Raw genomic sequence first — 25,398 nt, 5'->3', positions numbered from 1 at the left:
GGATAATACATTTTCAATGACAAACTGTTAAGTAATAGTGTATTGAATACAAATATTATTTCATATAAATGCGGGTTTATTTCTACATGTTATATACAATATGATATTATAAAATTTTCTATTTGTTCTAAATCTTGATCAGCAGCTTATAAGTGGATGACTAACTGATCTGATAACTGATCTATAAAACATTAGTAAATTAGGTATTACCTATCAACAAACCCGTTAGTTGGGATTTACTGTTTTCTTGTATGTCTGTTTCGTTCTTGACATATTGTTTACAGAACAATGGAAAACCTAAGTCCAAGCGCACAGGGAAAACTAAATACAGCCTGGACTTACTGAATATGCATTTATGTAGGTAAATAAATGAAAGAGCCTGGCCCAGGAAGTCGTCATCCACTGCGTCTGAACCACTTCCTATTTCCGCAAACACAGCTCCGTGCAGCTTCCCGTTTATCGGTTGATCAATGCGGCGGTTGACTTCTGCCTTTCGTTTCCTGGCTCTGTTTAATATCCTCAGCTGTTCCGACATTTATGTGTGATTGATTAGCATCATGACGGCCAACAGCCGCTGTTCCGCCGCGGAGCCTCCGGGCCTGGAGACTCAGCGGCGGGAGATCGAGTCTCTGCTGCGGGAGTGTGAGCTCCGTGCTGGGGACAGTTGGTGAGAATCCGCCCGCCACACACACACTCACACATACAGACGGGGCTAACTGTTAGCATCACAGGGTTACCTAACGGTTATTAACGGGTTTAACGACAGGGGCAGGTCGTTGTTGTGACGGTGAGAGTTTGCTGAGGTAGTTTAACGGCTCGGTGTCGGGTGTTCGCCGCCGCCACCGTGTTAGTTCCTGCTAACCAGGCAGACGGTGAACGGACAGTTAGCCGACAGTGCTAACGTTAGCCTGTCAACCAGCTGTAGAGAGACGTTCAGGGTCTGCTCGTTAAGCTTCACTTTTGGTTTCAACAGAGCTGGGTAGGAATATGTGTACAGCACTTTTCAGGTCGCGTTTAATCCCAGTTTATTAGTGTCACGGGATCACAGTTTCAACCTCCAGACTTCCTAATGAGTCCTAATTTTCCTTCTCAGTTGATTTAATACTTATTTTGTTTGTTGACTAGTGTTTACAGAGTATCTGTATGTCCTGAAAAATCAAAGGTATTTTATTGCTTTAAATCAAATTAGTAAATTTTCAGTCTTATCTCTTGGCTACTTGTAGGTGATGAAATGAATTAGTATGTGACTGCCAACTGGCAGGAGATGTTTTATATCTGTAAACTAAACGTGGGATAGTTGTGGCAGCGGATTGTGCTGCAGGAGACTGTTCAGTCAATTATTTTCATTGTCATATGCCTGACTCAAGGTAATGTATTATAATATCTAGTTTTGTCTGGCAAGCTGTTAAAATACACAGATGTTTAATTAACTCTCATTGAATACCAGGAAAATTGTCAAACATTCACATTTCAGAGGCTGAAACAAGTGATTTTTATGGCCTTTTTCCTTTGATAAAGCCTTAAATGATCAAACTGGGTGCCAGTTAATTTCTGCTCTACAGTGCTGGTTGTTTTCTAGGTGCCTGGGGAAATGATGAAACTGTATAATGGGAGTCAGCAAGGGCCTAACAATTCATTGTTGCCTTGGGCCCCTTAAGCAATGAATGTGGTGATGATTAAACACCAGAAAAGATGAAAACCCAGCATGTCATATCACTTACATGTGTTTAAAACACAGTTGTTTACAATTCCAATCAAAAATGGGGAATAGTCTGTGGCCCCGGCTTCTCAATTTTGAGCATTTACTTTTTTTATTTGTCTTAATCAGTCAAAAGCTGAATAATTTTAGATTTTGGGTTGTTAATTGGTTTGATGACATCAACTAGGCATTTTCTAATGTTTTTTAGACCGAGCAATTAATTGTGAAACTATTCTGCAGATTATTTATAATGAATATAATCATTAGTTGCAGCCCTAATGAAGTCTTTAAACTTGACATTTTCTTGTCAGAGTAAGATTAGATTAGATTAGATTAGATTATAAAATAACTTGCTGTGTGTGTGCTGTGTAGTGGAAACATGTTCTGTCAGATTCTGCAGCACCATGATTGGGCAGGTTTCTACTGTTGTTGGTACCAAACGGTGTTTTGCCTTCACTTGGTTTCAGTATCTGTTCACTGTCAGCATTGTAATAAATGAGAGTGTTGTCAGGAACACTACATGTCATTAAATGCACCTTACAGTTGTACAGTGTGATAATAAAAACTGTGTTTGGACATGGTATGATCTTGGATTTTAAACAAATGTTCTAATCAACACACACAGTCACAGGAAACCAGACACTGATAAAAAAACAAAACTGAATGATAGACAGGTTCTTAGTCCCAACAAAAAGGCTGTTAGCTTTTTATTTTTTATAAGGTGGAAGGAAGCAAAGTGGTTCTCTGCCAAACTGTAATAAAAGAATAATGAGACCCAGAACTGACTGAATGGGGCTAAAAAGCAGAACAGAGGTTTTTAAAGGATCAAAAACACAGAGGGAAGAAATCTGATTCAGTCTCTCTGAAGTAAAGCAAAATAAAATGAAAACCAGAGCTGTGTGACAGCTGGCTGGTGACTTCAAGTGTTGGACTGGTTCAGATGGAGATATGATCAGTGTCACCAACTGTTGTGCTGGCCAGAGGAACAAGAAGATGGGCGAGTCCTGCACAAAATTCTGTGGAAAAATTATTGACCTTTGCAGGTTGTTTTGGCGTTTAAAGGGGTTGGACTGTACCAGATTCACTTCCTGTGATCACTGTTGCTCTTTTTTACTTTTGACATCGCATCTGAATCACAACAGATGGAGCTTTCAGCTGTAACCAGAACTAAATGTGTTGTTTGTTGTGTCCTGAGCTGAATTTTCATTATCTAACTGTTTGTAAATTAAAACATTGACGAGTTGTTTGGAGCTCTCGATGTGTCGACTGTCGACCAGTGGGAGAAGAGCCTTTCATAAAACAGTGTGAACATACTTCTGTGGTGACTCGCACAAGAGGTGGTGGATGTGATACATGTCTAGACTCAGGGGGCAGTATGGATGAAATCCTCTACTGTGACGTGTGTCACTTTATATCACAATCACAGCTGAAATTAACCAACAGTTTTAATAATTTACTGACATTTTTCAGACAAAATGCAAGAATATTTCTGGAACCAGCTTCTCATGATTGCAGATGTGTTGCTTTACTTTAGGACTACTAGTGATTATTTTCATTATTAATGAATCTGTTGATTATTTTCTCGATTAAGTGATTCGTTTTTTGTTGATAAAATGGTAAATGCCCATCACAAGGTGATATCTTCCGATGTCTTATTTTGTTTGACCAACACTCAGAGACTAAGAAAACCAGAGAATACTCAAATCTGTGAAACCACAACAAGAAGATTTTGCCATTCTTACTTAGAAAATAACTCAACAGTTAATCAATTATCAAAATGTTTGAGAATCAATTTTCTGTCAGTTGACAGCTCTACTTTACTACATCTTATATAATGGTAACCTAACTTAGTTTGGGTTTTTATTGATTGGGGAAAACGATCGGTTTGGATACTTGTTCTTTGGACCTCCTGGTGTTTGTCGTTTTGGCAAAATGTGTCATGGAGTCACCGACTGTAACATAGAGGTGGTTTTGATTACTTTGGCAGGACTCTGTTTGTGGTGTGATCCCATTGAAAGATGAACTCTAGCTATTTTTTTTTTCAGTTGATTGTTTGTTTATATAATGTCAGAGAAAAAGGAAAATGTCCATCAGTTTCCTGAAGCCAGAGGTGATGAAACTGCTTCTTCTGTGGAATCAGAAGTCAAAAGAGAGAGAGAGAAATGATTTGAAATGAGGCGTAGAGACAGGTGGCGTCTTGTTTGGTCCAGCAGCTCACAGAGTGTCTGTTGATATAAAACAGAGAAAAGAGGAAAAAGCTCAAATTTGAGAGGCTGCAGAAAAACAGTTGAAACCATTAATGGGTAGTGAAAATATTTTCAGATGGTCAGTTGACTAATTGATTCACCACCTAATTGTACAGTCCTACAAAGGAGTGTCATACTAACTGTGTGTGTGTGTGTGTGCGCGCTGCAGGTACGTGGTGGAGCATCGCTGGTTCGAGCAGTGGAAGGAGTTTGTGGAGAGTGGAGACCAGAACTCGTCGTCCTTCCCCGGTCAGATTGACAACACTGAGCTGTTTGAGGGTCAGTTGACACTTCGCTCCGCCTCATCATGACATCACTTAAAAACTCCTCACAAACAACACACCCCTCCTCTGCTTCCCTGATTTCCCTATGCTGATTTCTGATCTCGAACATCCTCCACACCGCATACAAATTCATCCTCCCTGATCCTGAATGGAGGTTGATGTAACAGGCTGTAGTAAAAGTCACAGTCATGTTCACTCTGTTTTGGCGTTGCTTGTATTAGCTTAAGCTACTAACACAAATATGAAAACAAACAAACCTTTATCTGGATCTAAGATAGTGACAACACAGAATTGGATTTCTGCAGCATCAGGTTTGAAGTGGTGACTCTGTCTTTTATAAACATCAGTGATCAGTCGTCTCCTGTTTTCAGATCTGGACTCATACCACCTGAAGGAGCGTCTGGTGGAGAACGAAGACTTTGTGTTGGTGCCAGCTGAGGCCTGGCACAAGCTGCTGGCCTGGTACGGCATGGTGGAAAGTCACCCGCCGCTGGAGCGCAAGGTAACGCCACCACCACACGCCACATACACTCAGTCTGTGGAGTATGAGACACTTTAACAGCAGCTGTGTGTGTGTGTGTGTGTGTGTGTGTGTGTGTGTGTGTCTGTGTGTGTCTGTGTGTGTCTGTGTGTGTCAGGTGGTGGACCTGCCCAGCACTCTGAAGGTAGAGGTTTACCCCGTTGAGGTCTTCCTCTGTCTCCATAGCAACATGGAGAATGTCATCACTTCACAGTTCAGCCGCACCGACAACATACGTGAGTTTGTCTGTGTGTGTTTGTGTGTGTACGTGTCGTCCTTTACTCCTGAACTGTTCATTTTAGTGTTGTTGTTGAAATGTGGTGACTGTCAGAAACCGACAGAAAGACTCAGTCTTTCTGAGGACGTGAATCTCTTTTAAACATTGTGTCGTGTGTGTGTGTGTGTGTGTGTGTGTGTGTGTGTGTGTGTGTGTGTGTGTGTGTGTGTGTGTGTGTACAGAGTCCATCCAGAGAGCGATGTGTCAGGCCTTCTCAGTGCCTGCGGGCTCAGAGTGTCGTCTGTGGATGAAGAGTTCTGACAGTAACTGCGAGCGTCTCAGGAACATCCACATGAGTGTGCTGGACGCCTGTTTGAGCTCTGGGATGGTGAGGACAGACTCTGACACTGTTTAACACACAGACATGACCTCATCGGATCTGTAGATTCAGTCTGTGACAGAGGCAGATGTTCCTGTTGTTTCTTTACAACTTCCTCATAGCAGCAGCTCTTCATTAAAGAACAACCTGTCCACCTTAGAGATAAGCTGTAACTTGTGTGTGTGTGTGTGTGCGTGTGCGTGTGTGCGTGTGTGCGTGTGTGCGTGTGTGCGTGTGTGCGTGTGTGTGTGTGTGTGTGTGTGTGTGTCAGACGGTGATTATGGAGACGAGGAATGCTGATGGCACCTGGCCGAGCTCCAGACCTCAGATCATGTAAGAAAACTCTCTGTCTCTACTTCTCTGTTCATTTGTTTCGAAATGTTTAATACATCACACTCTACCTTTCTTTCTGTCTTTCTTTCTTCCCTTTCTCTCTGTCACCCGTCCTCTGGTTTATCCCTCCTCTGTTCCTTCCCATCTGTGGAGTTCTCTTGTTCTACCCGACTCATTGTCTTCACATCACTTTCAGTTTTGTTTCCTCTGAAAACCTCTCCTCTCCCTCTCTCTTTCCCTCTCACTCTGTCGCTCTCTCTGCCTCACCCTCTCCTGCTCTGCTTGTTTTTCTTTCTCTTCACAGTTTGCTCTGTTTTTATTCTAGACTTCATCTGCTCCTGTTTTGCATGGTCACCAAAAGTTCAATTATTTTATACACATCTTATATACACATGTCCTCTTTACAACAATCAACTGACCAGTTTATTAATAAACCATATCAGGTCCCACTCACTGCAGTCAGGTATTTAATGTTAATTCATCCACATAGTGTATTTCAACGATGGCAGAAGAAATAAGAGAAACACTCTTTGTTTGCAGCCTCCACAGAGAGCATCCAGAGAATCATCATGTGTTTATCAAAGTCATCCAGTGACACTTGTCTGTAGTGTAATTGTAGTTTATTGAAATACTGCAGTAGTAATAATTGTACTTTTATTAGTGTCCATAATACGAGCAAATATAGCAGCTCAAAGAGATTAGCTGAAGTTACAACACCACATTTGATGAACCTTTACAGGGTCCTGCTCTCCTGATCCTCACGGCTGAATTACAACTGAATTATAAATCATATTCAGCGCTACTCGCCTGCCTTCACTTCCTCCTCCTGTTTCCATGTGAATGCAATGTTAACTCTCAACAGTCCTGGTCTGAATCTGCTGCTGCTGTTTTCAGGAGGAACTCAGTGGAAGAGCAGGACTCGTACCGAGGACAGCCAGGAGTCTGTGGCCTCACCAACCTGGGCAACACCTGCTTCATGAACTCTGCTCTACAGGTCTGTACAGGCCGAACACACACACACACACACACACACACACACACACACACACACACACACACACACACACACACACAGATCAAAATCTGAAGAGCAGGGTTGGGCTAATTCTGTTGATCCCAGAAACGAGACCAGTCAGGCATCGTTGTAATTAACAAAGTATATTTCGATTGTTTTTGTTGAAATGGTTGCCTGGACGCTACATTCTTGTAATGGCTGCACAAAATACAGAGTCTGATTCGATTCTGATTCTTCCTCCACAGTGACGATATTTCACTGTGTCACTAGTATCACTGTGTTTCAGAGCATCGCTGCAATTTACCATGTTATAAACACAGAAACTCAGCGGGTTCTTTACTGTTGAAGAAACATTTAGACCTTGAACCTGCTCCAGTTCAGAACTAGCTGTGATTGGATGAACCTGCTCAGTACATAATTAACACCTGGAGGGTGTCTGTGTCCGTCCTGCTCCTCAGATTTCTCCACAGAACCATTTTATAAATATTCATTTATAACTTCACCTGGTTTAAACAGTAGCTCCTCTCCCTGTGTTAACTTTGAGCTCGCTCTGCTTTGTCTCCCTCCGTCCGTCCTGACACCTCCTCTCTCTCTCTGTCTCTGCAGTGTTTGAGTAACACCCCTCCCCTGACTGAGTACTTCCTGCAGAGCTCCTACCTGGAGGAGCTGAACTTCACCAACCCTCTGGGGATGAAGGGGGAGATCGCCGAGGCCTACGCTGACGTCATCAAACAGATGTGGTCGGGGAGGCATTACTCCGTGGTGCCGCGTGTTTTCAAGGTACCAAAGTGTTAAACTGATGACTGAGTGATTAAACACATACGTCTCAGTTTCATCTATGGATTAATACCACAGCAAGTAAGAGCCCTGAAGCGGCAGTTTGGTAAACATCATACAAAAGAGCTCAAATTAGTTTTAGTTGCTGCGTTTGTTGCTTTTTGTTGTTGCAGTACTTTTTAATTCATTCTCATGTGATTTATTGTTCTGATATAAAATCATCAGCGCTTCTCTCTGAGCTCTGTATCTCTGAGTCAGTGAAGCCTGAAGTCTCCATGTTAACCTTCACTGTGAAATGCAATGTGACAAATTAAATGGTCTGTTGGGGCTGTTTGAAGATGCAGAACCAAAACCACTTAACTCTGCTGACGAAGTCTTGTCCTGCTTTTATACTTAATGAGGAAATGCACACCAAATGTGGATTCATCTGCTGCTGAAAATAGTCCCCCACAAATGCATCATTTCCTCTGTTTGTTAAAAACTGCAGTGAGCAACTATTTTAAGAAATGACTGAGACTTGTTTGTAAATGACACTTTATGTTTGGAAGTGGACATCGCATCTATCCCCTCCAGTTTTATGTTTGGTTGTGAAAAATAATGACTTGGTGAAAACAGAGAGAAAAAGATGTTTTCACATTCAGTTGTTTCAGACTGAAATTCAGATGTTACTGTCATCTGTTCTGAATGACACAGACTAAGCCCCTGTTCAGACCTGGTATTAACATCCATCCCGGGTGATCTGATCACAAGTGGACAGCTCTTGAGTTCAGGTGTGAATGGACTCAAGACACATTGAGGATGCATTTGAGATCAAATCACTGAGACCACATTCAGACGAGGTTTGGACCACATGTGGCCACAGGCGTGAACTGATGTACGTAGAGCCGACCACTTGTGATTGGATCACTGAAGACGCATGTTAATATAGTTTTGAACAGGGCCTGAGTTACTATAAAACTGTGACTACTAACAACGTTGTGTGTGTGTGTGTTCACGCAGACAAAGGTGGGTCACTTTGCGTCTCAGTTCCTGGGTTACCAGCAGCACGACAGTCAGGAGCTGCTGTCCTTCCTGCTGGACGGACTGCACGAAGACCTGAACCGAGTCAAAAACAAAGAGTACATCGAACTGCGGGACGCTGACGGGCGACCAGACCAGGTGAGCTGCTACAGCTGAACACCACCTGAACAACACCCGACACTCAGCTCAGTCCATACTGTGGTCTTTTCTGTCACCTAAATATATTCCTAATGTTTACAATAACTTATTTTAAGCTCCAAACAAATGAAGTAACATTGTTCTAAATTGATGTTGTTGTGATTCTTCATTGTTCTTCTTCCTGTCCCACAGGAAGTGGCGGAGGAGGCGTGGCGTAACCACCGCCGGCGGAACGACTCTGTGATCGTCGACACGTTTCACGGCCTCTTCAAGTCCACACTCGTCTGTCCTGAGTGCCGCAAGGTCTCTGTGACCTTTGACCCCTTCTGCTACCTGAGCATCCCACTTCCTGTCAGCAAGGAGCGCGTCATGGAGGTCTTCTTCGTCTCTCTGGACCCGTACGCTAAACCTGTTCAGGTAACTGTTTCTGTCTTTTATTAGTTCACTGTTTCTGCTGTTTGACTTTCTCCACCTCCAACATGATGGTGAAGTGTCAGGAAAATGAAGAATATTAAACTGTTTGTGCACAATATGGATAAAATATAAAATATTTCCTTGTGTGTGTCAGTAAATACTGTTTGTGTGTTTGTGTTTGCAGCATCGTGTTGTGGTTCCTAAAGCAGGGAAGGTTTCTGACCTTTGCTCTGCTCTGTCAGATATGACCAGCGTACCTCCCACACAGGTCAGTGTGTGTGTGTTTGTTTATCAGCAAGATTACACAAAAAGTAGTGAACTGATTTGCAGCTAAACTTGCTGGAAGGATGGGGGGATAGACCAGGGAAGAACCCAGTGTGTTTCTTTGCAAATTCTTGTTTGAACTGATGAGACGGAGACTGACAGGATCAGAGAAGGAAGGTTAACTGGATGGTTGTGGCTAAGGACGTAGAACAGGTTGTCCACTAATCAGAGGGTTGGTGGTTCTCTCCCCGACTCCTTCAGTCAGTGTCCTGAGGCAAGATACTGAGCTCTAAATTGCTCCTAGTGGCTGTTCCATCATTTGTTTTTATGTATGTGTGAATGGGTGAATGTGGCAAGTAGTGTAAAGCATTTTGAGTAAAGTGCTATATAAGTGCAGTCCATAACTTTGTGTGTGTGTTTGTTTCAGATGGTGGTAGCTGATGTTTTCAACCACCGTTTCTATAAGATCTACAGCGCTGATGAGTCTCTGAGCTGCATCCTGGACCGAGATGACATCTTTGTGTAAGAACAACTTTTTGGTCTGTTTGAGGTCGATGAGGAGAGAATGTGTTAGATTCCTACAACAAACGGCACTGATTCACCCCCAGCCTGAAGCCAACCTGCTGTCTAACGTGTGTGTGTGTGCGTGTGCGTAGATATGAGCTGAGCGTGCAGGAGGAGCAGCAGGAGGAGCAGGTGCTGCTGGCTCTCTACCTGAGGGAGCGCTCTCACTACAGAGACTATGGCTCGGGCAGCAGCTCGTATGGCACGTCGCTGTTCGGACACCCGCTGCTGCTCGGCGTGCCGCGCAGCAGCTGCAGCCAGGAGGCGCTTTACAACCTGTTCCTGCAGAGGCTGGCGTGAGCACAACACACACATTATTAGTGCACTTCTTATGCTTTCATATTTTTAAGCATTTTAATTATTATTACCACAAAGTCATGTCACTCATTGCAATGAATATTACTTACGTGTGTGTGTGTGTGTGTGTGTGTGTGTGTGTGTGTGTGTGTGTGTGAGCAGGCGCTACGTGCGGCCTCCCGACCCTTCTGAGGAGTTGGAGGAAGAGGAGGAAGATGATGATGAAGATGAGTTGTACAAGACTCAGACCAACGGCATCAGTGATGGTATTGTCCCCTTCTGCAGCTACAAGCTTGACAGACAGAATAAAAACAGCTCAAATGTACAAACATCAGTTACACTCACTGTTTACAAATCTGACAAAACACACTCTTGATTTATTAGTCGGCAGTAAATGGACGCTAAAAGTTTCCAGCTCCTCACGTGTCAAGAATTTCTGCTTTTCTCTGTTTTGTAGTTATTTTGTTAATTATATTATTTATTATTCCATGCAAATACAAACTCCTGGCCTACGTGGACCTGTAAGACACCAAATATACTGTGACACTGGTGAAACATCAGTCAGACAGGAACACAATCTCATACACACAAACAAAACACAGTTTGCTCAAATCTGTAAAAAGCAAAGAAATCATCATAAACATAAAATAACTTTGTCGTAACAAACTTGGCCATCAAACGCACCATCAGAGCAGTTTCATATTGTATTAAATAAACACCTCCATCAAATTCTGAGCAGGTTTAACAGCAAGTCACCAAAACACATGATTCATGCAACACTGGTCGTTAAACAGAGGACACTCAGACAGATGGGAATCTTTGTAGATTAAATAAATCAAATCCTAAAAAGACATTTTAAGACGCCACTTTAATCTTTGTGATATAGCTTTGACTGTTTTCTGACATTTAATAAACCAGGCAGTGATTAATCAAAAAATGCTTGAAAGATTCATTAAATTAATGAAACCTATTGTTGCAAACAGGCTGAGCTGTCAGCTGTCCTCAGCTTCCCTCTGATTGATTCTGTGTGGTTTTCTCAGATGAGCAGCAGGACACTGCAGACAAAGCCGGACCCTCTGAGACAGAACCCTCCTGCAGTGATGCTTCCGCAAACAGCCAATCAGAGGACACCGCTACCGCCGAGCCCCTCCCTGATCTCAACCACAAGCAGCCCTCACTGGACCACGGTGACACGGAGACCAATAACGGGTCCCAGGACCAGACTGAGCCCCCCTGCAACTCTGACGCCGGCAACAGCACTGAAAACACCAGTCCCTGCGGAGACACGAGCAAGACCAGCGATGCTGACACCAGCTTAGAACCACCAGCAGAGCAACCACCGCAGCCCAGTGAGACTACAGAGGAAGAAAAAGAGGAAGACAAGCAGGAGGAGGCGTGTTCTCCCAGCCCGCCGCCCAATGAACAGCCGGCTAAGAGGAGGGCGTGTCGTAAGAGGAGGAAGAGTTTGTTCACCATCCAGGCGGTGAACTCCAATGGGACGACTGAGAGAGGGATGGGAGAGGGAGGGAGCGCCGTGTCCTTCAGCTGTAAGTTACATGATGAAAGACAACACTCCCACCAAGACTTAATTTATATTTCTGCCCTTTTGTCTCTTGAATCTTGTTGGTTTTTTTGTTTTATTTTTAAGACATTTAGATAAGAGTAAAAAAAACAGTAACAGCTACAAGAGCGAGAGAGAGATGAGGACAAAATTATCAATTTAAACAATCAACATTCTGACATTATTCCATTTGAAAGAAACTAAACGCTCATTTCCCCAAAGTGAGCTGACTTAATTGTTCCTGAGAGAAGCCCAGACGATGAGACAATGGCTATGAAATAAAAGTCTCCCATTAGCTGGAGGTTAAATATTCAGCAAATATTGTCAGAATGAAACTGCACATTCAAACAGTTTCACCCTCACAGTTTCACCCTCACATGCTGTGTTTGAAAAACCACATTGATCTATTATCAAATGGCATTTTCAGCATGAAACATCTGCATGGCTCCTCAGGAAAGAAGCAGGTGTCCCAGCATTAAGTACTCAATAAAGGGGTTTGTATACAGGGTGAAACAGCTACTGATAATTTCCTCATCTCATTGTCTCAGAGAGAAATTGTCAGTACTTTGAAGTCAGAAGAAGAAATTTGAACAGACGCAGCAGCTGTAGAAGATTCCTCATATTGACCTCAGTCTGTTCTGCACCAGTCGTGCTGCAGTTCCTCACAGAAATGTCACAAAAAGCTCTTGTTAGTGTCCCCTATAACTTGACTCCTCAGTCATTTTATAACAGCAATTATATTTCCTGTGTGATCTTCTTCCCACTTCTTTATTGTCCCTGAGGGGAAATTAGTCTTGCAGCCACTTGAAACACAGACTTAAACATAAAATATATAAAACACATTGATGAGGCAGACACGATGGTGTGAGCTCAGCTCTGACGACGCGTCTCACATCAGCTGTAAATTGAAGAGTTCGCTCAGTCACTGAGTTTGTTAGTAAAGTAAGTAAAAATTAATTTATATAGCACCTTTCACAGATAAAAATCACAGTGCTTTACATCACAAAACATACACAAGTTTGATAAATATGACAATAAAACTAAAAAAGTAAGTAAAGAGCTACACAATAATGGGGAGGTATTCAAATAGACTAACCAAACGCCTATCTGAATAAAGATGTTTTCAGCTGCTTGCTGAAGACAGGGATAGAGAGTGTTCCATTATTTAGGAGCCACAGCTTGAAAGGCACGGTCGCCTCGAGTCCTATAGCAGGTTCGAGGGACGGCTGGTAATTTTTGCTCAGAAGATCTGAGAGCCCGATTTGTTGTGTAAGGGAGGGGGAGGTCAGCAATATATTGAGGTCTTTGACCATGCAAGGCTCTAAAGGTGAGCAACAGTATTTTAAAATGGATACGGATTTGATTTATACTCTCCTTGTTTTAAAATCATTTCCAAGCTGCTTTAACAGGTAAAATTCTCTCAAATTCATGTTCTGCTGAAAGAGGACAATATCAATATTTGAAACAAGTGAAAAGCTGCTTCTGCTGCCTGCAGATTACATGCTTCAAGAAGGACTAATGAGAAGCTGCAAGCCACATCACATCTGTATTATAATTATTTGTTAACATTTTCCATTTCATGTAAATTATTTATTATTAACTAACTTTCTGTCTCTCTGCAGCTCAGCCTTATGTGGCCATCGACTGGGACCCTGAAATGAAGAAGAGGTTCTACAATGAAAATGAAGCTGAGGTCAGTGTGAACATATGTGTGTGTGTGTGTGTGTGTGTGTGTGTGTGTGTTTGTTTGGATTACAGACTGTGTAAATACACATCTTCAAAATATTGAAGATGCTAAATGTAGATTTTGTCACAGAAATGACCAACAATCATCATTTTCACCTGTGTCCTTACAGCTTCTTCCTCCTCTCACGTCTCTACACCTCTGTGATTTATTGGTTGTAATGAAACATAAACATATATTAAAATGTACTTTTTCTTTCTTTCTCCTCCTGTGTAGAAGTACATCAAACATGCCAGTATGGAGGTTCCTCAGCAGCAGACCACAGTTCAGCTGCAGGAGTGTATCGAGCTGTTCACCACTGTGGAAACACTGGAGGAAGAGAACCCATGGTAACACTTCACACACACTCCACCTCTCCTGATGATGAGCAGGTGAGGAAGATGTATGATGATGATGATGTGTGTGTATGTATGTGTTTTCAGGTACTGTCCAGTGTGTAAGAAGCACCAGCTGGCCACTAAGAAGCTGGACCTCTGGTCTCTGCCAGAGGTTCTCATCATCCACCTCAAGAGGTTCTCTTACACCAAGTTCACCAGAGAGAAACTCGACAGCATCGTGGACTTTCCCCTCAGGTAGACAAACACACACACACACACACACACACACACACACACACACACACACACACACACACATACTCACTCACTCCTTAGAGGTCTCTGAGGTATTGTTTTTAATGCAGTTACTAAATTAATGCAGACACATTCTGTTAATCTAAGATTTTAAGATTAACTAAATTCAATATCAATGTTGCAAGTCATGAGATCATTGTTGAGGATGAGAATCTCAAAAGTCTTGCATATAACAAAATCAAATGTGAGCTACGATGGAAACATGGCACATTCTCGTTTAGCTGGACCTGATCTAAACAGCCTCTCTGAAAACTCTACTGTACGTTGTGTTATTGTTGCAGAGACCTGGACTTCTCCGGCTGCCTCCTGAGGAAAAGTCTGTCCAATGGGGAGCCTCCAAGCCGCTATGACCTCATCGCTGTGTCCAATCACTACGGAGGACTCAGAGATGGACATTGTAAGGCCCTTTGGTTTAAATTGTACACACCATATATCACTCTTAGATTAATAACTGGCAACCTTTATTGAACAAAATATTGTGCACATCTTTTTATGTAAGAAGAGAGTATCATTTGCTTCTATTTATTTGTAAAGGTTGTCTTAAAAGATTACTCATTTACTTATATACTGTATGTGTATGTTAATATTCAAGCTTTCTCATCTACTGTAATGTTGAATCACACAGGTCATGTTGAAGGTTTTATTAGTGATATGACTCCTTTTGTATCTTAACTACCTTGTACACTCATAATTGTCTGTGTTCCTCAAGACACCAGCTATGCGAAGAATAAGGATAATGGTCAGTGGTATTACTTTGACGACAGCAAGGTGACCTACGCCAGAGAGGACCAGATTGTGGTCAGTATCATGCACACAACTGATACAGAACTATTAGGACAGTGTCCAGTCGGTCTATTAAAATCCAGATACTTGTCAATTAATCTGTGAACACAGATTCAAAGGTAAACATGTATAGGAGGAATCTGCTAGATTAGTGTACACACTGGGAAAAATAACCACAACACCACTGCATTAAACTAGAAGGGGGTCCCAGGTCAAAATTGTTGACATAGTTACTGTTTAAAACCCTATTTACCCTGCAGCTGTCTTCAACTACAGTGAGCACAATGGCATAACAAGTCATAGTATCATGAAAAATGTCATAAAAATGTCATAGTATACTAAGGCATAAAATGTCATCAAAATTTCATGTTAAGTCATAAAAATCTCAAAAAGTCATAAAAATGACACAAAACATGTCATAGTATTGTAAGGCATGAAATGTTATCGTATACTATGACATTTTTATGACTTTATTTGCTTAAGTACTAAGGCATAAAATTGTCAGAATAAGGCATGAAAACTAACAACAAAGTCATAAAAATATATTAATGTATATTTTTTACATTTTTATGCCTTAGTATACTAAAAAGGTGTATGCAATATTATTATGATTTATTATTATAATTATATTATTATTAAGACATGAAATATGATATGATTTATGATATTTTTGTGCCTTAGTATTCTATGACATTTTTAATGACATTGTTATGCCTTAGTAGACAAGAGCAAAAAATTATAAAAATGTAATTGTAACCTGTGACATTTTCATGCCTGACCATGCAATGATTTTTATTTGTTTTTTTGTGCCATGCTATACTGTGATGTTTTTTTGCCATCTTTCAGCCTTAGTATATTATGATGTTTTAAGAGAATTTTATACCTTACTATACTATGACATCTTTTGACATTTTTAGGCCTTACTATACTAACACATTTTTTTGTCATTTTTCAGCCTTAATATACTATGATGCTTTGTGACAGTTTTATGCCTTAGTATACTATGTCATTTTTCATCCATATGCTATGACGTTTTTGACATTTAAATGCCATATTATAACATACATTTTTTGACATTTTTTGTAGCATACTATAATATGAAATTTTTTAGACGTTTTTATACCTTACTATACTATGACTTTTTTTTCTACACTATGACATTTTTCAGCCATTTTATACTATAACGTTATTTGACATTTTTATGCCCAACTATAATATGACCTTTTTTGACATTTTATGCCATACTATACTATGACATTTTTTGGCCATACTATACTATGACATTTTTATACTTTACTATATGATGACGTTTTTAGACAATTTTATACCATACTATACTATGACGTTTTTATACGTTTTTATGCCATATTATACAATGACATTTTTATACCATGCTGTACTATGACGTTTTTTTGACATTTTTATGCAATACTATATGATAACAATTTTATGCCATACTATACTATGATGTTTTTTGACATTTTTATGCCGTACTATACTATGACACTTTTCATCAATATTATATTATGACATTTTTGACATTTTTATGCCATACTATACTGTGACGTTTTTATGCCATACTGTACTATGACGTTATTTTAAATTCTTATGCCATACTATATTATGATATTTTTATGCCATACTTTACTATACTTTATTTTACATTTTTATGCCATCCTGTACTATAATGTTATTTGACATTTTTACGCCATACTATACTATGACATTTTTATGCCATCCTGTACTATAATGTTATTTGACATTCTTATGCCATGCTATACTATGATATTTTTAGGCCATACTATACTATGGCATTTTTATGCCATACTGTACTATGATGTTTTTTGACATTTAATGACATAGTATTCTATGACATTTTTATGCCATCCTGTACTATAACATTATTTAAAATTCTTATGCCATGCTATACTATGATATTTTTAGGCCATACTATACTATGACATTTATTGACATTTCTATGCTATACTATACTATAATGTTTTTATGCCTTACTATACTATGATATTTTTAGGCTATATTATACTATAGACATTTCTTTCTATACTGTTCTATGATATTTTTAAGTTGTACTATACTAGCCATACTATACCATGACATTTTTATACCATACTATACTATGACGTTTTTTGACATTTTTATGCAATACTATATGATAACATTTTTATGCCATACTATACTATGACGTTTTATGACATTTTTATGCCCTAATATATTATGGCCTTTTTTGACATTTTATGCCATACTATACTATGACGTTTTTAGACGTTTTTATGGCTTTAAATAATATAACCTTTTTTGACAATTTTATGCCATACTATACTATGACGTTTTTAGACGTTTTTATGTCTTAATATAATATGACCTTTTTTGACCATTTTATGCCTTAATATACATTGACCTTTTATGCCATACTATACTACGACGTTTTATGACATTTTTATGCCTTAATATATTATGACATTTTTTGACAGTTTATGCCATACTATACTATGATGTTTTTAGACCTTTTTATGCCTTTAAATAATATGACCTTTTTTGACAATTTTATGCCATACTATACTATGACGTTTTTTGACGTTTTTATGCCATACTATACTATGACATCTTTTGATATTTTTATGCCATATTATACCATGGCGTTTTTTGACATTTAATGACATAGTATACTATGACATTTCTAGGCCATACTATAATATGAAGTTTTTAGACATTTTTAGACGTTTTTATGTCATACTATGCTGTGATATTTTTATGGCATACTATATTGTAACATTATTTGAAATTCTTATACTATAAGTGATATTTTTAGGCCATACTATACTATGACGTTATTTGACATTCTTATGCCATGCTATACTATGACGTTTTTAGACATTTAATGCCATACTATACTATGACATTTTTATGCCTTACTATAGTATGACGTTTATATATTATACTATATATGACTTTTTTGACATTTATGCCATTATGTACCATGACGTCATTTGTCATTTTTATGCCATACTATACAATGACGTTTTTATGCTATACTATACTATTTTTAGGCCATACTATACTATGACATTTTTTGACATTTTTATGCCAACCTGTACGATGATGTTATTTTAAATTCTAAACTACGACATTTCTAGGCCATACTATAATATAACGTTATTTGACATTTTAATGCCTTACTATACTATGACTTTTTTTGACGTTTTTATGCCATACTATACTATGACATTTTTACGTCTTACCATACAACGATAATATTTGACATTTTTATGTCTTAATATACTATGACATTTTTTGATATTTTTATGCCATATTATACTATGGCGTTTTTTGAAATTTTATGCCATGCTACACTGACGTTTCTATGCCATTCTATACTGTGATATTTTTAGACATTTTTATGCCATACTGTAGTATGACATTCTTCGACGTTTTATTGCCATACCATACAATGACTTTTTTGACATTTTATGCAATATTATAGTATAACCTTTTTTTCGACATTTTCATACCTTACTGTACATGGCATCTTTTGAGGTCATATGCTTTAATATACTACGTTTTTATGGCAGACTATAAAAATATCAAAAAACATAAAATAGTGTCACAGTCTGGCTCAATGGCTATACAACCAGAACAGGAGACGACACAAGTTGACATGTAAATGCCAAAGAATTTATTTACAACAAAGGCAAAATGAGATTCAGGCTGATCAATAACTAAAAAACAGTGAACAAAAGAGTGGCCACAGCTGACATCAGGTCTGCCGGGAGCGCGGGATCACTGATGACACCAACAGCCAGAGCATGAACAGAGAGGGCAGCCAGAGACAACAAGACTGAATGGGGGCGCCTTTAGATTAGATTAACTTTATTTAACTTTATTTATCCCACAGCAGAAAATAAACATCTATAGAATAAAACATCTATGGAAATATACAACAAATAAATACAATATACACAATACACACGATATGTACATGAAAAAGTGCAAGTTTGCACATGGTCAGGAAGAGCAGGAGTTGTGGAGTCTGACAGCTGCTGGAATGAAGGACCTGCGGAACCTCTCCTTCTTACAGCGAGGATGTAAAAGTCTGCTGCTGAAGAAGCTACTCAGAGACCCTACAGTGTCATGCAATAAATCTTTATTGTGCACACTGGGCCTAGGTAGGGCACATCAGGCTGATGAGATCCCTGCATTCAGCATCTGAAAAGGAAAAAGAAACAGGAACATCTCCCTGTTGTAGTTATTGTCACAATAGTATGCCATAAAAAGTTGTAATATAATATGGATGAAAAACATCATCTTATATTAAGGCATAAAATGGTCAAAAAATATCAATGTATATTAAGGCATAAAAACGTCTAAAAACGTCATAGTATAGTATGGCATAAAAGGTCAATGTATATTAAGGCATAAAATGGTCAAAAATGTCAATGTATATTAAGGTCTAAAAACGTCATAGTATAGTATGGCATAAAATGTCAAAAAAGGCCATAATATATTAAGGCATAAAAATGTCATAAAACGTCATAGTATAGTATGGCATAAAAGGTCAATGTATATTAAGGCATAAAATGGTCAAAAAAGGTCATATTATATTAAGGCATAAAAACGTCTAACAACGTCATAGTATAATATGGCATAAAAGGTCAATGTACATTAAGGCATAAAATGGTCAAAAAATATCAATGTATATTAAGGTCTAAAAACGTCATAGTATAGTATGGCATAAAATGTCAAAAAAGGTCATAATATATTAAGGCATAAAAATGTCATAAAACGTCGTAGTATAGTATGGCATAAAAGGTCAATGTATATTAAGGCATAAAATGGTCAAAAAAGGCCATAATATATTAAGGCATAAAAATGTCATAAAACATCATAGTATAGTATGGCATAAAATTGTCAAAAAAGGTCATATTATTTAAAGGCATAAAAATGTCATAGTATAGTATGGCATAAAAGGTCAATGTATATTAAGGCATAAAATGGTCAAAAAAGGTCATATTATATTAAGGCATAAAAACGTCTAAAAACGTCATAGTATAGTATGGCATAAAAGGTCAATGTATATTAAGGCATAAAAACGTCATAGTATAGTATGGCATAAAATGGTCAAAAAAGGTCATATTATATTAAGGCATAAAACCGTCTAAAAACATCATAGTATAGTATGGCATAAAATTGTCAAAAAAGGTCATATTATTTAAAGGCATAAAAATGTCATAAAACGTCGTAGTATAGTATGGCATAAAAGGTCAATGTATATTAAGGCATAAAATGGTCAAAAAATGTCAATGTATATTAAGGCATAAAAACGTCTAAAAACGTCATAGTATAGTATGGCATAAAAGGTCAATGTATATTAAGGCATAAAATGGCCAAAAAAATGACATATTATATTGAGGCATAAAAACGTCTAAAATCGTATGGTATAGTATGGCATAAAAGGTCAATTATATTAATGCATAAAACCGTCTAAAAACGTCATAGTATAGTATGGCATAAAATGTCAAAAAAGGTCATATTATTAAGGCATAAAAATGTCATAAAACGTCGTAGTATAGTATGGCATAAAAGGTCAATGTATATTAAGGCATAAAATGGTCAAAAAAGGTCATATTATATTAAGGCATAAAAACGTCTAAGAACATCATAGTATAGTATGGCATAAAAGGTCAATGTATATTAAGGCATAAAATGGTCAAAAAATATCAATGTATATTAAGGCATAAAAACGTCTAAAAACGTCATAGTATAGTGTGGCATAAAATGGTCAAAAAAGGCCATAATATATTAAGGCATAAAAATGTCATAAAACGTCGTAGTATAGTATGGCATAAAATGGTCAAAAAAGGTCATATTATATTAAGGCATAAAAACGTCTAAAAACGTCATAGTATAATATGGCATAAAAGGTCAATGTACATTAAGGCATAAAATGGTCAAAAAATATCAATGTATATTAAGGCATAAAAACGTCATAGTATAGTATGGCCTAAAATGGTCAAAAAAGGTCAATGTATATTAAGGCATAAAATTGTCAAAAAAGGTCATATTATTTAAAGGCATAAAAATGTCATAGTATAGTATGGCATAAAAGGTCAATGTATATTAAGGCATAAAATGGTCAAAAATGTCAATGTATAGTATGGCATAAAATGTCAAAAAAGGCCATAATATATTAAGGCATAAAAATGTCATAAAACGTCATAGTATAGTATGGCATAAAAGGTCAATGTATATTAAGGCATAAAATGGTCAAAAAAGGTCAATGTATATTAAGGCATAGAAAACGTCTAAAAACGTCATAGTATAGTATGGCATAAAATGTCAAAAAAGGCCATATTATATTAAGGCATAAAAATGTCATAAAACGTCGTAGTATAGTATGGCATAAAAGGTCAATGTATATTAAGGCATAAAAACGTCTAAAAACGTCATAGTATAGTATGGCATAAAATGGTCAAAAAAGGCCATAATATATTAAGGCATAAAAATGTCATAAAACGTCATAGTATAATATGGCATAAAAGGTCAATGTATATTAAGGCATAAAATGGTCAAAAAAGGTCATATTATATTAAGGCATAAAAACGTCTAAAAACGTCATAGTATAGTATGGCATAAAATGTCAAAAAAGGTCATATTATATTAAGGCATAAAAAGGTCTAAAAACGTCATAGTATAGTATGGCATAAAAGGTCAATGTATATTAAGGCATAAAATGGTCAAAAAAGGTCAATGTATATTAAGGCATAAAAACGTCTAAAAACATCATAGTATAGTATGGCATAAAATGTCAAAAAAGGTCATAATATATTAAGGCATAAAAATGTCATAAAACGTCGTAGTATAGTATGGCATAAAAGGTCAATGTATATTAAGGCATAAAATGGTCAAAAAAGGTCAATGTATATTAAGGCATAAAAACGTCTAAAAACGTCATAGTATAGTATGGCATAAAATTGTCAAAAAAGGTCATATTATTTAAAGGCATAAAAATGTCATATAAAATGTCATAGTATAGTAAGGCATAAAATGGTCAAAAAAGGTCATATTATATTAAGGCATAAAAACGTCTAAAAACGTCATAGTATAGTATGGCATAAAAGTGTCAATGTATATTAAGGCATAAAAACGTCATAAAACGTCATAGTATAGTATGGCATAAAAGGTCAATGTATATTAAGGCATAAAATGGTCAAATATTAAGGCATAAAAACGTCATAAAACGTCGTAGTATAGTATGGCATAAAAGGTCAATGTATATTAAGGCATAAAATGGTCAAAAAAGGCCATAATATATTAAGGCATAAAAATGTCATAGTATAGTATGGCATAAAAGGTCAATGTATATTAAGGCATAAAATGGTCAAAAAAGGTCATATTATATTAAGGCATAAAAACGTCTAAGAACATCATAGTATAGTATGGCATAAAAGGTCAATGTATATTAAGGCATAAAATGGTCAAAAAATATCAATGTATATTAAGGCATAAAAACGTCTAAAAACATCATAGTATAGTATGGCATAAAATGGTCAAAAAAGGTCATATTATATTAAGGCATAAAAACGTCTAAAAACGTCATAGTATAATATGGCATAAAAGGTCAATGTATATTAAGGCATAAAATGGTCAAAAAATATCAATGTATATTAAGGCATAAAAATGTCATAAAACGTCGTAGTATAGTATGGCATAAAAGGTCAATGTATATTAAGGCATAAAAACGTCTAAAAACGTCATAGTATAGTATGGCATAAAATGGTCAAAAAAGGCCATAATATATTAAGGCATAAAAATGTCATAAAAAGTCACAGTATGGTAAGGCTTAAAATGTCAAGAATGTCAGCGTGCATAGTATGGCATAAAAAATGTTTTATTATAGTACGTTTTAGTGTAGTAGTATGAATAGAGACTGATTACAACAATAATAATGCTTCACTCTACATACAAGCATGTGACTGAACTGAAGCTTTTAAAGGTCTATATCAGTAAGATGTTTTTTCTTCTCCCCCTTAGACCAATGCTGCCTACGTCTTGTTTTACCACCGACAAGACAAGATCAGAAAACCCACTCTGCCCATCCCCAGCACAAGCCCCGCCTCCTCCACCCAGCTCACCAATGACATCACTTCCTGCAAAGATGACGATGCAGAGCTGGGTGCCGCCTCCTATGTCACCATGGAAACGGACTAAATGAACGCTAAAGACTGAACTTAATTCTGGCCTTTTGTCATGTTTTTTACCTCTCCAGAACATCTTTTTTATTTGTATTTTTACAAATTTTCAACAACACGTGAACTTTCTTTGATTACTACTCTCCCCCGTTAGTCACAACAACAAAAGCACCTTTGCAGGCTGTATTTCAGATCTCCTCATTCTTTTTTTTTGCTCTAAATGCTGGTTTTTGCTGGGCAACATCTTGTCTGGTGAGTTTTCTCTGCTTGGTAGCTCATGGCTCCATGAATCTCAGGTAGTTTGATGGGGAGGGAGGGGATCCGTTTTAGACTGTTGATTTGAGCCAAAACTAGACCTTGAATATAGAAATCAGGGTTGGACTGTCGGCTGCAGGGAGGTAATAGAACAGTACTTGATGTTAATCCTCTTGAATTAATAAATTGATCTGCTCTTTATTGGTGAATCAAATCATACTGAACTCACTTTACAAAGTGAGTAATTGGCATTCAGATATTAAAAAATTGTTGTTGTTTTTTGCTGTCTTTTAATGATCCATGAATAATTGAATTTTAAAATGGTATTACAAAATTCATTTAAAAAGGCTTTTTTCAACCTATATAGACCAGCTCTGTTAACATCATGAAAAAGTTATACACGTTTATTAAATTAAGCATCAATATATGCCATTAACTATATTGATTGTGTCTGTTTTTTTGGTCATTAGCTACTTAATAAATTGATCACAAATCAGAGACTCTACCCCCTCTGTTGAACAAGCAGATTGCATTTAGTTTTAGACAAGTCTCCAATTAAAGTAATCACAAAATAGAAACTGTCATTGTTAAGCAGGAAACAAAATGACTGGCAACTCCTTAGTAAATGGAACATGAGTCCAATTTAAAAGACTTCAACTTTAAAACAATAAATTTTGTCATTCCATTTTAAAATTGATTAATTCATCGTCTAAAAGACAGAAGAGGGAAGTCAAATAATCAATTGTCAAATTTCAAAAAGTTTTTTTCATTGACAGCACATCTTTTAAATACTAACTTAATTAATCAAGTTATGGTAGGTGTTTCTTTAATGCATCCATTTGTTCAGCCCTAAATTTTAAACATGAACAAATCCTGTAATTATTCAGGTGACATCACCAGGTTAAAGACTGCAGTTAGAGCTGGTGAATTTCTGTTTATTTCTTCTTGTTCATTACCATTTGATTCTGCAATTTAAAAATCCAGCTTTTAAAAAACTGGCACCAAATTTTACAACTAAAAACTATTACATATTAAATTATAGTTATATAGTTCGTGTTATAAATTAACTTGAATTCTCTGCATACAAAATAAGTAGCTGATAAAACTTTTTCTCTTTCCATGTTTTCAAATGAAAGCAGATAAGTTACTGTGGTGGTTTAATGTGCAACAGACTTCAGTACAAAACCATTAAAGAGGATGATGGGTAATCAGAGGAGTTTGTTTATATCAGATAAATAGATAATTTAATACTGAACAAAGCTGCCAGGGATGATAAATTAATCTTTCTTTGTATATTTTGATTGTTTCCTCTTGTATTTATTTTTTTAATTTCAGCTGTCACATTACTACAGTTTTTTTTTTTGTTTTTTTTTTTCTGGAACAATTTTATTGATCAATTGGTGCAGGACATTGAGATGCTTATTTTTTGTATTTATGGACAGAATTTGGATTCAGGCGTAATTATCTGACAGAATGACAGTAAGTTTAATTTTCTTCCAGTCTGTGCAGAGAGACGGACGCAGGCAAAGTTTTGTCTCTGTGGTTAGAGTGAGCGCTCGCTGATTTTTAAACCGGCTCTGTGTACAGTATTTTTGTATTGTAAGAAATGTATTATTATTATTCCTGGGTGGAGCGGGAGGGAAGCTTTGGGCAATTTCTTTCTTTGGTCTTCCCTGTCAAATATCAGATGAAAATATTTTATTGTACTTTCAATTTTTTTGATATGAATAAAAGGATGATTATTGTCACGAGACATGAGAGTTTCTACATTTTTGGCTTGTTAAATTTTTTGTCACCCTGTCTACACCATAACCATTTTACGGGAGCCGTTAGTCATTCATCTTACATCACTTCCAAAACACACAGCTGAGATTTCAGTAACAAGCTGTGATTGAACAAGGAAACTGGACACATGTACGTCGGGTTAAAGTGGAATCAGGAAATAAGTTTGTAAACTGATGGATGTTTACTACTGACAGCTGAGGTCATTATTTCACCGTTTAATCTGTTTTTCAGTTCAGGTATCTCAGCACTTAAGGTACTCTGTAC

General features: G+C 37.3%; 1 protein-coding gene across 1 annotated transcript; it reads left to right on the top strand.

Annotated features, from left to right (window-relative positions):
* The first annotated feature begins 432 nt into the window (after positions 1–432).
* usp11 (ubiquitin specific peptidase 11) lies at positions 433–25,102 on the top strand. Its single transcript, XM_023431126.2, has 21 exons — positions 433–667; positions 4,115–4,224; positions 4,601–4,731; positions 4,868–4,985; positions 5,209–5,354; positions 5,617–5,678; positions 6,573–6,672; positions 7,300–7,473; positions 8,470–8,628; positions 8,821–9,045; positions 9,227–9,310; positions 9,734–9,828; positions 9,963–10,166; positions 10,330–10,433; positions 11,208–11,714; positions 13,351–13,421; positions 13,689–13,801; positions 13,895–14,044; positions 14,386–14,501; positions 14,814–14,902; positions 22,937–25,102. The coding sequence occupies exons 1-21, from the start codon at positions 558–560 to the stop codon at positions 23,111–23,113; spliced, it is 3,045 nt and encodes a 1,014-aa protein (XP_023286894.1). The 5' UTR covers positions 433–557; the 3' UTR covers positions 23,114–25,102.
* Positions 25,103–25,398: the final 296 nt, after the last annotated feature.

This window comes from Seriola lalandi, unplaced genomic scaffold, assembly GCF_002814215.2.
Source record: "Seriola lalandi dorsalis isolate HSWRI2012SDOR001 ecotype SW California unplaced genomic scaffold, Sedor1 jcf7180002054917, whole genome shotgun sequence".
NCBI classification, from domain to species: Eukaryota; Metazoa; Chordata; class Actinopteri; order Carangiformes; family Carangidae; genus Seriola; species Seriola lalandi.
The sequence above is the reverse complement of the archived record's forward strand: the minus strand, read 5'-3'. Positions and strand labels throughout refer to the sequence as shown.

Excerpts from the sequence above, each read along its gene's own strand:
- usp11 (XM_023431126.2), top strand. The coding sequence starts at position 558 with ATGACGGCCAACAGCCGCTGTTCCGCCGCGGAGCCTCCGGGCCTGGAG. Across the intron at positions 668-4,114 it reads CTCCGTGCTGGGGACAGTTG|GTACGTGGTGGAGCATCGCT; the intron begins GTGAGAATCCGC and ends TGCGCGCTGCAG. Across the intron at positions 9,046-9,226 it reads CGTACGCTAAACCTGTTCAG|CATCGTGTTGTGGTTCCTAA; the intron begins GTAACTGTTTCT and ends TTGTGTTTGCAG.